We start from the raw sequence: 17130 nt of genomic DNA, 5'->3' as shown, positions 1-17130 counted from the left end.
AAAAATTACAAAAATTACAAAAATTACAAAAATTACAAAAATTACAAAAATTACAAAAATTACAAAAATTACAAAAATTACAAAAATTACAAAAATTACAAAAATTACAAAAATTACAAAAATTACAAAAATTACAAAAATTACAAAAATTACAAAAATTACAAAAATTACAAAAATTACAAAAATTAAAAATTACAAAAATGACAAAAATTACAAAAATTACAAAAATTACAAAAATTACAAAAATTACAAAAATTACAAAAATTACAAAAATTACAAAAATTACAAAAATTACAAAAATTACAAAAATTACAAAAATTACAAAAATTACAAAAATTACAAAAATTACAAAAATTACAAAAATTACAAAAATTACAAAAATTACAAAAATTACAAAAATTACAAAAATTACAAAAATTACAAAAATTACAAAAATTACAAAAATTACAAAAATTACAAAAATTACAAAAATTACAAAAATTACAAAAAATAACAAAAATCACAAAAATTACAAAAATTACAAAAATTACAAAAATTACAAAAATTACAAAAATTACAAAAATTACAAAAATTACAAAAATTACAAAAATTACAAAAATTACAAAAATTACAAAAATTACAAAAATTACAAAAATTACAAAAATTACAAAAATTACAAAAATTACAAAAATTACAAAAATTACAAAAATTACAAAAATTACAAAAATTACAAAAATTACAAAAATTACAAAAATTACAAAAATTACAAAAATTACAAAAATTACAAAAATTACAAAAATTACAAAAATTACAAAAATTACAAAAATTACAAAAATTACAAAAATTACAAAAATTACAAAAATTACAAAAATAACAAAAATTACAAAAATTACAAAAATTACAAAAATGACAAAAATTACAAAAGATACAAAAAATATTAAAATTACAAAAAAATACAAAAATTGCAAAAGTTGCAAAAATTACAAAAATTACGTAAATTTAGAAAATTACAAAAATTACAAAAATTACGAAAATTACAAAAATTACAAAAATAACAAAAATTACAAAAATTACAAAAATGACAAAAATTACAAAAATTACAAAAACTACAAAAATTACCAAAAATTACAAAAATGACAAAAATGACAAAAATTACAAAAATTACAAAAATTACAAAAATTACAAAAATTACAAAAATTACAAAAATTACAAAAATTACAAAAATTACAAAAATTACAAAAATTACAAAAATTACAAAAATTACAAAAATTACAAAAATTACAAACATTACAAAAATTACAAAAATTACAAAAATTACAAAAATTACAAAAATTACAAAAATTACAAAAATTACAAAAATTACAAAAATTACAAAAATTACAAAAATTACAAAAATTACAAAAATTACAAAAATTACAAAAATTAAAAAAATTACAAAAATTACAAAAATTACAAAAATTACAAAAATTACAAAAATTACAAAAATTAAAAAAATTACAAAAATTACAAAAATTACAAAAATTACAAAAATGACCAAAATGACCAAAATGACCAAAATTACAAAAATAACAAAAATTACAAAAATTACAAAAATTACAAAAAATACAAAAAATACAAAAAATACAAAAATTACAAAAATTACAAAAATTACAAAAATTACAAAAATTACAAAAATTACAAAAATTACAAAAATTACAAAAATTACAAAAATTAAAAAATTACAAAAATTACAAAAATTACAAAAATTACAAAAATTACAAAAATTACAAAAATTACAAAAAATACAAAAATTACAAAAATTACAAAAATTACAAATATTACAAAAATTACAAAAATTACAAAAATTACAAAAATTACAAAAATTACAAAAATTACAAAAAATTACAAAAATTACAAAAATTACAAAAATTACAAAAATTACAAAAATTACAAAAATTACAAAAATTACAAAAATTACAAAAATTACAAAAATTACAAAAATTACAAAAATTACAAAAATTACAAAAATTACAAAAATTACAAAAATGACAAAAATTACAAAAATTACAAAAATTACAAAAATTACAAAAATTACAAAAATTACAAAAATATACAAACATTACAAAAATTACAAAAATTACAAAAATTACAAAAATGACAAAAATTACAAAAATTACAAAAATGACAAAAATTACAAAAATTACAAAAATTTCAAAAATTACAAAAATTACAAAAATTACAAAAATTACAAAAATTACAAAAATTGCAAAAATTACAAAAATTACAAAAATTACAAAAATTACAAAAATTACAAAAATTACAAAAATTACAAAAATTACAAAAATAACAAAAATTACAAAAATTACAAAAATTACAAAAATTACAAAAATTACAAAAATTACAAAAATTACAAAAATTACAAAAATTACAAAAATTACAAAAATTACAAAAATTACAAAAATTACAAAAATTACAAAAATTACAAAAATTACAAAAATTACAAAAAATATTAAAATAACAAAAAAATACAAAAATTGCAAAAGTTGTAAATATTACAAAAATTACATAAATTTAGAAAATTACAAAAATTACAAAAATTACAAAAATTACAAAATTACAAAAATTACAAAAATTACAAAAATTACAAAAATTACAAAAATTACAAAAATTACAAAAATTACAAAAATTACAAAAATTACAAAAATTACAAAAATTACAAAAATTACAAAAATTACAAAAATTACAAAAATTACAAAAATTACAAAAATTACAAAAATTACAAAAATTACAAAAATTACAAAAATTACAAAAATTACAAAAATTACAAAAATTACAAAAATTACAAAAATTACAAAAATTACAAAAATTACAAAAATTACAAAAATTACAAAAATTACAAAAATTACAAAAATTACAAAAATTACAAAAATTACAAAAATTACAAAAATTACAAAAATTACAAAAATTACAAAAATTACAAAAATTACAAAAAATACAAAAATTACAAAAACTACAAAAATTACAAAAATTACAAAAATTACAAAAAATTACAAAAATTACAAAAATAACAAAAATTACAAAAATTACAAAAATTACAAAAATTACAAAAATTACAAAAATTACAAAAATTACAAAAATTACAAAAATTACAAAAATTACAAAAATTACAAAAATTACAAAAATTACAAAAATTACAAAAATTACAAAAATTACAAAAATTACAAAAATTACAAAAATTACAAAAATTACAAAAATTACAAAAATTACAAAAATTACAAAAATTACAAAAATTACAAAAATAACAAAAACTACAAAAATTACAAAAATTACAAAAATGACAAAAATGACAAAAATGACAAAAATTACAAAAATTACAAAAATTACAAAAATTACAAAAATTACAAAAATTACAAAAATTACAAAAATTACAAAAATTACAAAAATGACAAAAATTACAAAAATTACAAAAATTACAAAAATTACAAAAATTACAAAAATTACAAAAATTACAAAAATTACAAAAATTACAAAAATTACAAAAATTACAAAAATTACAAAAATTACAAAAATTGCAAAAATTGCAAAAATTACAAAAATTACAAAAATTACAAAAATTACAAAAATTACAAAAATTACAAAAATTACAAAAATTACAAAAATTACAAAAATTACAAAAATTACAAAAATTACAAAAATTACAAAAATTACAAAAATTACAAAAATTACAAAAATTACAAAAATTACAAAAATTACAAAAATTACAAAAATTACAAAAATAACAAAAATAACAAAAATTACAAAAATTAAAAAAATTAAAAAAATTACAAAAATTACAAAAATTACAAAAATTACAAAAATTACAAAAATTACAAAAATTACAAAAATTACAAAAATTACAAAAATTACAAAAATTACAAAAATTACAAAAATTACTAAAATAACAAAAATTACAAAAATTACAAAAATTACAAATATTACAAAAATTACAAATATTACAAAAATTACAAAAATTACAAAAATTACAAAAATTACAAAAATTACAAAAATTACAAAAATTACAAAAATTACAAAAATTACAAAAATTACAAAAATTACAAAAATTACAAAAATTACTAAAATTACAAAAATTACAAAAATTACAAAAATTACAAAAATTACAAAAATTACAAAAATTACAAAAATTACAAAAATTACAAAAATTACAAAAATTACAAAAATTACAAAAATTACAAAAATTACAACATTGGTTTCGTATCTGTGGCATCGGAAACAATATTGTTATATCGGCCTTTTTTCGATAACGAGATTTCGAGTGAAATTCGCATCCGTCGCGTTTGAATCTTTTTCGGATACCGTCAACGGAACAAGAAGTGTTAGTTAAAAGTGAAGGTTTATTACAAAGTGCGATTTAAAGACAATATTAAAGACTATTTTGTTTGATCCGGCTAGTGTTATTAGTCTGCAGTGTTTTGCTGATCATAAGCCAACTAGAAAGCAGCTACATGCAACATTGCGTGCAAGTCAAGCTTGCTTGGCTTAAGCTTTAGCCGTCTAGTTGCGAGCGAAAAGCTTCATCATCAGCAGTGTCTCCTTGACGCCTGTGAGACACCTGTTGGAGAATAGTGGAAGCTAATACCCACCCGACACCTAAAACACCAGGAGCCTCCATCAAAGTGACAGCTGGAGATAGCGTGGTAGAACACCTTCTTAGATCTTTTAATCTATATTCCGAACTTGCTTGTACCTTTCGGACGTCTTGGGCAAGTCTCGACGGGAAAAAGGGTAAAACGTCCCTACTTTAGGTTGTACCTTGAACGCTTGGCCAAAGTAGTTTCCTTAGGTTAAAGCGTAGTCGTTACCCGCTAAGGCGGAAACGCACATCCGGCCACTTGTACCTTCAACCCTTGGGTGAGCCGAGGCTAATTGAGGTAAAAGGGTAGACGTTACTCACCACGGTGAGAACGCATCGCATCATATTTGCATCCGGTGTGAAGAAAAGTTTCTTGCATTGTAGTTCGAACAAACACACCCCAACGCTGGGCAGCCACCATGGCTGCAACAAACCCCCCTTTAGGGGTAACCACTACAGGTGATCCCCCCGATAGGAACGACAGAACGATGCCTGAGTACATGGATAGATTGGGAACTTTCGGAAAATTGATAGTTTTGTCGCTGATCCCAGCTGACGAAAAGCACCCGTTACCGAAAAACCCGTTTATTATCAGTAAATCACTCGACCAGTCTTGCGGAAAAATCGAAGCAGCGTATACAGAAAATAGCGGTTCGAAGTACGTTATTAAAACGCGTAGCTCGAAGTTGGCAGCAAAATTGATGCAAATGAACGAGTTGATAGATGGCACGAAAATTCAGATAACTCCACATCCGGTCTTAAACGTATGTCGATGCGTGATAAGCTGTAAGGAAGCGAGTGATCTAACTGAAGATGAATTCCAAAAAGAACTCTCAGCTCAAGGTGTGTTGAAAGTCCGTCGGATAACACGGATGGAAAACAAGACCAGAGTCAACACCCCAACCGTTGTTCTCACCATCACCGGAACCGTTATTCCACGAGAAATAAGAGTGGGCATAATAAATTGCCGAACCCGTTTATTTTACCCATCTCCGTTGGTGTGTTATCGATGTTGTTCCTATGGGCATACCAAGGACAAATGTAACAGCGAGTCAACGTGTCGAAACTGCTCCAAAACCCACGACCTTGAGGAAGAAGAAGAATGTCAAGAAGATCCCTTTTGCAAAAACTGCAAAGGAAACCATCAACCGACTTCAAGAATCTGCCCACTGTATCGGAAAGAAGAGGAGATCATTAAAATCAAGGTTGACAGCGGAATAACGTTTGGAGAGGCAAGAAAAGAGTACGCTCGAAAAAATGCAGAAAATTCTTACGCCAACGTCTGCGGGGCACAAAAACGTCTCGATACCATGCGCAGAGAACAAGAAAAAGACTTGCAGATTGCAAAACTGACAGAAGAAAATGCTGCACTCAAAGGAAAATTGCCACAGTTGAACGAAAAACAAGAAATCGAGAACCTTCGAAAGGAAATAGCAGGCCTCCGTAAAATTGCTGAAGAATTTCACCTACTGAAAGCTAAACTCAGGACCGCTGAAGAAGACCTGGAAATCTCCGAAAGTGAATCTGAGCAAGACATGGAAATTGAACAGCAGCAAACCTTAGCCCTTGCTTGAGAAAAGCCGACTACGGCTGAAGAAACTCCAATGCTCAAAAAGCAAAAACTGAGCTCAAAAAACTCGACACCATTACGCTTTTCCACAGAATCTGAAGATGTCTTTGAGAGTCAACCGCAACCTGAAACTGTAGTTAAACGCAGAGGCCGACCCCCAAAAACCAAAAATGGCCAGCAAGGAAAAAACTAATTGGACTTTAAATGACCTCGCACTCGAAAACGGACACGATTTTGGAATTTTTGACGACACTGGAACAATTGATATGACCGAACGCGACCCAACAGGAAACTCTAACGAAACAAATCGAATCCATGGCACCAATCAACGCAACGCTATAGGACACTCTAACGGAACTAATGGAACTACAGAAAATCTAACGAATGACCGAAACTGGTTGGGGACCGGTGAAGAGAAAGTAGCCACCCCACCCCTGTCCACAGGGGAAGACGATCGAGGAAGCGGGAGCGGAGCCGTCATTCCTCAACCCGTGCTCTGCCAGCCTACTCATCGTGCTTCCAGTTTAAATACATCCGAGAACGCACCAAGCATAATTTCGTGGAATGTTCAAGGACTTCGACCCAAAAAAGCCGAACTAGATATGCTTATTCTAGAACATCAACCGCAAGTTATTTGTATGCAAGAAACCATGTGCCACTCAGAAAACTGCCCGCGCATAAACGGTTTTAGAGTCTACCATCGACCCCGCTCCTCAGGAAGTCGGGCAGCAGGAGGAGTTGTAGTGGCAATCAAAGAAACCATCGAAAGTGAACAAATTGAACTTGATAGCTCCTTTGAGGCCGCCGCCATAAAAATTGGAATGCCTTTCAACGTCAACGTTCTCAACGTCTATCTGCCACCGAGAGACACAATCGTAAGCACCGAACTCACGGCTCTTATTAACCAGATCCCGAAACCCCTATTGATCGTCGGAGATTTCAACGCGCACCACCCACTGTGGGGCTCGAATCACGTCAGCGTGCGAGGTAGCGCGATAGCAGAGTTTTTAGAGGAAAACAGTTTAGTAGTTTTGAACAACGGGGAGCCTACCTATGTCGACCAACGCCACGGAAGTCTTTCATGCCTAGACTTAGCTCTTTGCTCCAATGATCTAGCTGGACTACTTGAGTGGAGTGTACTTGAAGATGCATTTAGCAGTGATCATCTGCCGACCAGTGTCATCTTCCCCGGAAATATGGAAAGACAAGATAGCCGACCCAGGTGGAAAATTGAAGAAGCTAATTGGGAGCAGTATCGAGAACAGCTAAACTTCTCTCGTAACGACAATGTTGAACGGCAACTCGAGATGATAACCAAATCCATTTTAGATGCAGCTGAACTTTCCATCCCAAAAACTAAAGGAGTTAGAGGGAAAAAATGCGTCCCATGGTGGAACGCAGAAATCGCGGAACTAGTAAAAAAGAGAAGGAAGGCATTAAGACAGCTAAAGTCTAACAGATCAAACCACGAACAACTCAAGTTGGTTTTCCGAAACTCGAATATCGCAGCTAAAGAGGCCATCATCAAAGCAAAAAGGAAAAGCTGGGAAGAACTTGCCGGAAATTTTTCGACACAAACGCCATTGAAGGAAATGTGGGGAAATTATAGAAAAATTCAAGGAAAACATAGAAGAAACGATATCACCTCGATCTCTTACGAAGGCAGATCGGAAACAGACTCCGTAGCAATATGTGAACTGTTGGGGGACGCGTTCCAAAAAGTCTCCAGCATACACACATACGACGAACAATTCCTTAGCCATAAACAGCACATCGAATCAAATCCTCTGTTGATACCCGAAGATACAGGCCAACACAACCAACGATTTAGCGCATACGAACTCGACGAAGCCCTGGAAGGACTTAAAGGTTCCTCACCCGGGCCAGATAACATCCATTATGCGATGATTTCGCAACTACCTTTAGATGGAAAAGTCCTGCTCTTGGAAACATTCAACCGCTTGTGGGAGGAATCACTTTACCCGTTGGAATGGACAAAATCTCTAGTCGTCCCCATCTTCAAAGGGAAAGGACAACGATCAAACCCACTTAATTATCGCCCAATTTACCTTAACAGCTGCATGGGCAAGGTTTTTGAAAGGATGGTCAATAACCGCCTGGTCCATCTCCTCGAAACAAAAGGACTTTTATACGAGCACCAATATGCTTTTCGGAAGGGACGAAGCACAGCAGACCACCTTTGCACCTTAGAAGAAATCATTCGGAAAGCGTTCAATGAAAACAAGGTAGCCCAAGTTGTTTTCTTGGATGTCAGCAAAGCCTACGACACAACCTGGCGTAGGCTTTGCTTGGAGCAAATGGCAAATAATAATATCGGAGGAAAAATGTTGCGCTTCCTAGAAGCAATGTTATATAATAGGACATTTCAAGTTACAATCAACGGGAAAACCTCAAGCAATAAGACTATGGAAACCGGCCTGTGCCAAGGTTCGGTACTTAGCGTAACAATGTTTCTATTAGCAATAAATACACTCACAAATGACTTGCCACCAAATATCCAGTGCCTGATATACGCCGACGACGTGATTTTGATTGCAACAGGCAATGACGCCAAGCAAACCGAAGGTCAGCTACAAAATGCTTTAAACCGTCTGGAGTCGTGGCAATCAATAACTGGATTCAAGATATCAGCAGAAAAAAGCGCAACTGTCGTGTACCGTACGCCTCGACTCAAAAAATCGTCGAATCAAAGCCACCTAAAGTTGAACGGGATAAGAGTGCCGCGGAAAAACAGCCATAAATGTTTAGGAGTGACACTAGATCAACATTTAAAATACCGAGCCCATGTCGAAGAAGTACGAGCAGCTTGCCAACAAAAAATCCTCTTTATCCGGAGCATAGCTGCTAGGACCTGGGGTGGAGATCGGAATACCTTGCTAAAACTGTACCGGGCGACCATTTTGGAGAAACTTCTATACGCAGCACCTAGTTTGTCATCCATGGACGGGAAAGTTCTACAATCTCTGGAAACGGTGCATAATGCTGGACTCAGAACGATAGTAGGAGCGTTCAGAACAAGCCCGATTGCGAGTCTCCAAGCCGAAACTGGAATACCAAGTCTAAAGGCACTCATTGACCAGCGAACTATGCTGTACACGGCACGTCGATTAGCAGTAGGTCAAGCGCAGTCTAATATTGAAACCGACGTAGCCAGAACAAATGACAGTACGAGCGAACTTAGTAGCGCTACTGCTACAGTGATGAAGATCTGAGCTCCGACGAAAGGTGGGGGGAACGACCCAGGATTCAAGCAAACTCTTTCCTCATCCGTGGTCAAAGAATGATGAGCGATTTAGACCTACACCTCCCAAGAACAGCTGTTTTTAAGATCCCTACATGTCCTCCATGGCTAAGAAAAAAATTTCAAGTAGACAAAACCCTACACCGTAAATTAGCCGAGGGAGCCACCTCCTTAGAACTCAAACGCCAGTTTAACGAACTTCGGCAAACAAGATATCGCATCCATAGTACTATCTTTACAGATGGTTCCAAACAGGATTCGAAATGTGGCTATAGCATAGTGAGTGGAGACTTCGTGTTTCGAAAAAGGCTGAACAACATATGCAGCATTTTCGCTGCTGAAAGTGAAGCAGTAAAACAGGCACTTTCATGGATCATCGACCAACAAGAACCTCGACCATACCTGTTGTGCACTGACTCGATGAGTGTAATAACAAATTTAGAAAAGTGCAAGATCAACTCTAGGTGGAAAGATTGCATGCAAAACTTGCACAATCGGATCGTAGAAATGGGGGCGGAAGTGGCTCTCTGTTGGGTTCCTAGCCACATAGGAATTCCAGGAAACGAAAAGGCTGATCTTGAAGCAAAACGTGCCTTAGAATCACCTGAAGACTTACAGCAAATTGTAGACTTCAAAGAAGTCCGAAAAATTGTTAAAACAGCCATTACAGACCAATGGCAGGCGCAGTGGTACAGAAGCCTCGACAACAAATTACGCGAGGTTAAAAATACGGTTTTGCCATTCAAATCAGCGTTCTTGGGCAACCGGAAAGATGACGTTATCCTAGCTAGATTACGAATTGGACACACACAGCTGACGCATGCCTACCTGCTAGACAGAATCGATCGCCCCTTGTGCCCTAGGTGCAATGCAGTCATGACGGTGAAGCATGTGATTGCACTCTGCCCTGAATTGGATGAGGAACGGAGAAACCATGGAGTCCCAGGAAATGTTAGAGAAGCATTAGCTGACAATGAAGAAATGGCGGCGAAAGTGATACAGTTTTTAAAATCAATTCATCTGTACGAAAAAATGTAAAAATATGTTGTAATATTCTGAAATCAATCGGACCCGAATGACAAAAAAGGTCCTAAATAAATAAAAAAAAAAAAAAAATAAAATAAAAAAAATAAAAAAAAAAAATAAAAAAAAAAAAATTACAAAAATTACAAAAATTACAAAAATGACAAAAATTACAAAAATTACAAAAATTACAAAAATGACAAAAATTACAAAAATTGCAAAAATTGCAAAAATTACAAAAATTACAAAAATTACAAAAATTACAAAAATTACAAAAATTACAAAAATTACAAAAATTACAAAAATTACAAAAATTACAAAAATTACAAAAATTACAAAAATTACAAAAATTACAAAAATTACAAAAATTACAAAAATTACAAAAATTTCAAAAATTATAAAAATTACAAAAATTACAAAAATGACAAAAAGATAAAAATGACAAAAATGACAAAAATTACAAAAATTACACCTGAATTTCACAAGGAGCATTTAAAAGTTACAACAAACTGACTTCAAAATCTCATCAATATAACTGCAAAAATTTATGTTGTATGTATGTTGATAATCCACCATGGTAGCACGGATTCACCGCAGTTTGACCAAAGTATGGATTAAAATTTATTATTAGATGACCCTGTGATTCCATACCCGGCACCATGGCTTCGTGTGAACTGCTATGAAGTGTATGTTTAATGTGTCAATGTAAGTATACTTTTGGAAGAATAATTCGACCAGGTACACTGCCCCTACTTTCATAACAGTCCCATATGCAAAAACAAGCAAGCGAGAAAATCAGCTTTTTCTGTTATGGAATATATTTTTTAATTATGACCACTACTTTCATCATAAACGAAAATCGTTTCATGGAATGTGCACTAGGTTGTCATAATATATCGTAAGACCTGAAATTTTAGAAATTGGGCCATCGGTAACGTCGGGAGCACCATTTTATTCGTTATGGGACTGTTATGCGAGCATATTTGAGACCTTTTTCAAATCTACTCGCATAACAGTCCCATACAGAATATGTTTCGCTAACCAAGCTACTTTCTAAGACTTTGATCATTTTTGAACTTCTAAATGCAGTTATCAGAAAAAGAAACACACTTTTGGAAAAATATCGTGAATTTTACATTGTAAGTTGAATCTTTTTACGATTTTGATTGCATCTGTTAGTTTTTTTGCTCAGGAAGACATTCCTGCCTTCTTACTGACCTGCCTTCGAGAACTAGTGTGCATAATTCGACATCAAGTGAGTTTAAATCTTTTTTAAATGATTCGAAGCAATAAATCAAAGACTATTTCGCCGAAAGAAACAAATCCGTGATATTTCACATATGGGACTGTTATGCGGGTATATTTCATATGGGACAGCAACAAGTTGATATTTTTTTCAAAATTTGTAGAACAAAATCTCTTTTTTTATTGTTTTATATTGAAGCCCTATGTTCAAAATGACGAACTGTCAGGTTAGATGAAAAATGACGAAAATTCATATGGGACTGTTATGCGAGTAGGGGCAGTACACAACCAGTTCAAAATGTATAACATGTTCAATGTTATACATTTACTACAGGTATTCCGGCATCCGTGTATATACCTGGCCAGCTGGCATCTGATTGAACGTTAAAATTTATACATCATCAATATAACTGCAAAAATGTCCTTAGAAAATCAAATATTGAATTAAAAATTCACATTTTTGAGATTCAAATTGTACAGAAATCACAAAAATTAACACACATCTAAACAATCAAACCAAAATCAAAATAATTTAAACAATGATTCAATCATATACCCTTATCCTAGAGAAAGATGAACATAAAAATTCGAACAGTGTTTTTTTCAAAGATGTTATTTGCTTTGTTGCATTCGGTATCTTCTCATTTCTTTAAGCTGAATTGTGAAAAGAAACAGCAATGGCTACCCTCTTTTTTGCGAGCGAAGTTAACCGAATGACCTTCCAGATTCGCGAATAGTAAAGAGAATCCACAACCAACAACAGGACGAAAACCGCAATTATATCTCACAACAATGTGATATTTCTCGTGCACGTCAATCGTCGTTCTTCTGTGGGGGCGGGGTGAGGAGGAATTTTTGGTTGAAGGAGCAACGAAACAAAAGGCAGGAAATTTGGACCCCCTCTTTCGCATCGTGCAAAAAGCGACCAAAAATGCGAAAATCAAATGCGCGGATTTTCCGAAGTCAGCCTGAATGTATGCTGCGTTTTGAAATCGCTGCTGCCTGCCATTGTACAATACCTACTACTGGCAAAGAGATATTCCACGTATCTAGATGACGACGAGGACGACGATGGAGCTGACGATGATGATAATGATGATGGTGATGGGTATTTTGGGGATTATCAAAATTGCCAAGGGTTATATTTATAGCCATTGAGGGAACCCATTCAACGGACCATTTCCGTTTGACGCCGCCCGCCGTTATAAAAACCTACCGGAGCAGGATATGAGCTCTAACGACTACTGATGACTACTCGGTCATTTTTACAGCTCCTGGTGGATCAGTTTTTCTTCGCTTTGTACAGGGTTTCGTGAATTTTCGTTTAATATAAATTGCGGTTTAACTTTTATTTTCGCTTCTAGTTTTTTTTTAACTAAACGCTTGAAATATATTTCTTTTTTTTTCAGAGCTAAGCATCATACCGCCTAAATTTAGCAACATGTAGTGTTTACATTGCATATCCACCATCCATCATCCGTTCCTTTTGAGAGCAAAAAAAAGAAACCACACCGCCAACCATGGAAGAAACCCGGCGCTCCCGGAAGGACCTCAAGAAGAGCCATGCCGACTCGTGGCCCAGCCGGACTTCGCTGCCGGCCAGCCCCAAGATCATCAAAACCACCGAGGACGATCCGGACAGTGAGGTGTTCGATTACTGTCAGTCATCTTCGTCGCACACCGGAACCACCCCCACGATGACGTCCTCCTCAAGTGGGGCGGTCCAGTACGAGTACGGTGCCATCAGTCCTCGGTTCGAGCGTAAGTCCCCACTGTTCCACTGGATCCATCTTCAATTCAAATTAGATGCATTTTTTTGCAATTTTCTCTTTCGATCCCTTACAGGAAAACGGTTTGAATTTTGCTATCCGACGGTGTCGAAGGAAGATTTCTCCAACAGCATATCGCTGGACAATCAGGACATGGAGCGGAAGAAGAAGAGGATTTATCCGAGCAAAACGCCGGAGAATTCATTGGAAAAGTAAGTTTGAATTTTTAAAATTAGTGACTTTTTTAATTATCTTCACGCCTGTTTTAATCGTCTGTATATGATGTGCTAAGCATCAATAAGGGGCAATTTCTTAAAAGATAGTTTGGATAAAGCGCGCACAACATTGTTTCTGCCGGCGTTATCGAATTTTGTTTTAGAAGTTAAAATTTATTCGTACAGATTTTATTCTAACTCAAAGGTATTCGAAATTTACCTTTGTTTTATCTGAATTTAAGAATTTTAAACACTTATAAACTAAAACATGAAGAATCGTTTGGCATCCTTTACTTGGTTTTTGGCTTTATAATTTTGACACTTACACTACTGACCATACTGACTGGACACTCGGTTTTGTTTGTTGGTTTTTTTTTTTCAGCAGAACGCTATATTGATTCCAAAATGCGTTTCGATCACCTTTGAAGAAATACTATCCCGGTTGGAAAGTGCCAGCCAACTTTGAAGGAAAAATAGGTTATTTTGACGATAAAATTATGGTTGCCAAAATCACAGAAAAATCTTTTATTTCACCAAATTTTGAGCAGATTTTCATCATCTCTGTTACAGAACACAAAATTTTCGAAATATTCACAACTTTCACAGATTTACCAAATTTCGTACTCATTTTCAAGACTTTTATTGTATATCTCAGTAAAAATATTGGAGTTATAACTTCGAATTGGAAAAAATATATTGTTGAATATTGGTAAATGTTGGTAATGGTAATTGATTATTGTGAAGTTAAATGTAAAAAAGACCCAATATGTCATGATATTTCAATGAAATTTATGGAAAATGCACCACAGGATACCATCACAGTATTTTTGGTTAAAATCACAGAAGTTCAAATTTTTTCCCCCAAACACACCGATTTTTTTCGGCTTACTTGGATACAACCAGGCTAAACAGGTAAATTTCTCTACGGGGCATTTTTTTTTGTCAATTTTTACAGGTTTGCAATACCGTCAGTAGAGGCTAAATTAGCCAGAAAATATTCGTATTTTTTTTACAAGTGTCATGTCAGTGTAGTCAGTGCTTGCACCATTCTTATCCTGGAGGCTTCATACGATCTCATCAAAGGATTATCAATAGTTCCTTGTTTCATTGCATAATTCGTTTATTACTTTTCAACTAAATAATGGTGATTTGATTTTTCAGAAAAAAAAATAAAATAACTTCAATTGTTTTAGCTTAACAAATTTTAAACGAAGATGTTTTGAATCGAGGCGCATTTGCCCAGTAAACATGAATCGGCAGAGAGGTAACTCAAATCGCCAGAGGGATCGTAACGATCTCTCTGGCGATTTTGCATCATCACATCGGCAGGGAGGAACACACCATATGCGTGTCTCGGGTGAGTGCTATGAGATCTGAGTAGAAATGCTTACCCAGTAAGCGCGTCCTCTCAGAAATCGACAGAGCATGCAAAAAATTGAGAGTTGAGTCACCGAACTTAGAATAAATCAGCTAATTTCGGCGACACCCCGAGAACGCAAATATTCTCATTCGGTTTGTCCTGCCGAGATACCTAGAGGCAACGAATACGAATGCGTACATGCGAAATCAGTTTGAATCGTACACTCGTACGGTGTGCTCGCACTTTATCTTTTTTATATGTGTGCTTTCAATCGTAGCAGTCGACTTCTCAGGCAGGCAAACACGCGTCTCGAAGTGAAACATACGATTCGGATTGTGCTCGTGTGTTTCTATGGAGGGCGTGTCTTAGATCATTTTGTGGCACTCACCCAAGGCACGCGTATGGTGTGTTCCTCACTGCCGATTAGATGATGCAAAATCGTTAGAGAGATCGATATGATCCTTCTGTAGATTTGAGTTACCTCTCTGTCGATTCATGTTTACTGGGTGACTGTACATATTGTTGGATCTCAACACTATTGGTCACCCTGAGATGTTAGCGAAAACGCCTGGATGTATACTAGCTGATTGATTTGTTTGGACTATCGCTATAATGTTGCCAGGAATCAAAGCATATTGTTTATTTTACTAAGATTTGCGCGGTAAAAATTGTAATCATTATGCAAAGACAATAAAATATTCTCTTAAGTTTTAGTCGTCGACAAGAGAAGGTGTCTTGTCCATTTCCCATTCGAAATACATACATATATCCAGAAAGAACACATATTCATAATTTAAAACAATAATTGAAATCAAAAAATTTTCCCTTTGGAGCGGGGTTGGCAAGTTTTAAATCTGCGTTATTTACGATATTTTTAACCGTTTTTATATTTCCTTTGTGTATTAAGGTTAATCGAGATTTGTTCATCTCTGTTTTCCGAAAAACGTGAATCGTTCTGAAAAAATTTGAAAGACGAATTTTAGAAGTTCTAGTCATATTAATAAACTAAAGCTTTCATATTCATGAAAATCAGTGTGGGCTCTCATGAGCAGCGTTGCCAAAATTTTTTTAACAAAATTCAGGGAATCTTGAATATTAAATTTAGGGTAAATCAGGCTTGAATAAAACGGCCAAACTGCTGACTTTTATTGTAATTCTTATAATAATGTTTAGCTATAAATTATGGTGTTATAATAAATAATGGGTTTTAGAAAACTTTTTTAAGGTATCTAGCGATTCAGTTTGATAATTTACTCAACTCTAAGTTAATTCACCAAACATTTTCCCATGTTGAGAAAAATATTCAATCATATTAAATTTAATTTTATATAAAATTTACTATTTCATATGAATAACGTTCTTATCATGGCTCCAAAAAGGGTGATAAAAAAAGTTTAAAAAGAAATTATACGGTATAATCTGTAATAGCAAATTGATTGATGAACCTGAATCTAAAAAAGACCCCCTTTGAAAAAAGGTAGGACTTGTGTGCTCGAAGACGTAGAGAAATATTAGTTCTTCTCACTTGTAATTTATTTCTAAAATTTGGATGATGAATAGAACTTATCCATAGACTATGAAAGCTAATGGAACATGGTTGGTCAAACTCAATAGGTCAAAATCCTGTTTATTTCAGATTGTTTAAATTATTATAATTGTGTTGTTTCTGAGATATAATAAATTTAAAACAGACATTAGATAAAATATGACCAGCTCGTTTTCCCGTTTGATGATTAAAATTCTTAACGAATTTAGGACTTAGGAGACAGTTAGAATGAAAAAGAAATTGGATGGGTATTATATTTTCAGATAATTGGAAAATTAACATATTTTTTTAAATTTCTCATTTGTTATGAATCATGTATAAGAAATTGGTTTCGAAATTAAAATTTTAAAATCCATATTTATCGAAATTTATTTATCCATATTTCCGAAAAGGAATTCATTTTAGAAACTGAGACTCGGTAGGCTGTACTTGTAAGTGACGGACACGTTTTTTTGTGCTGAAAAATCATAAAAATTTAAAATCAAGTTTTGAAGAAGAATTAGTTTATTTCTCTATTTGGATTGTCCCCCGGATTTTGCGGAAAGCAGGAGC

General features: G+C 32.6%; 1 protein-coding gene across 1 annotated transcript in view; it reads left to right on the top strand.

The window, feature by feature from the left end:
* Positions 1-17130, top strand: part of LOC129758051 (uncharacterized) — a 159116-nt gene that overhangs the window by 59292 nt on the left and 82694 nt on the right. Inside the window, exons 2-3 of the mRNA XM_055755479.1 lie at positions 13098-13449; positions 13534-13669. Coding sequence (XP_055611454.1) covers positions 13209-13449; positions 13534-13669 — 377 coding nt within the window. The 5' untranslated portion in view covers positions 13098-13208. The remainder of the gene's footprint in view (positions 1-13097; positions 13450-13533; positions 13670-17130) is intronic.

The sequence above is a fragment of the Uranotaenia lowii genome, chromosome 3 (genome assembly GCF_029784155.1).
Source record: "Uranotaenia lowii strain MFRU-FL chromosome 3, ASM2978415v1, whole genome shotgun sequence".
NCBI classification, from domain to species: Eukaryota; Metazoa; Arthropoda; class Insecta; order Diptera; family Culicidae; genus Uranotaenia; species Uranotaenia lowii.
Note: the sequence above shows the minus strand (reverse complement) of the source record. Positions and strands in the feature narration are given on the sequence as shown.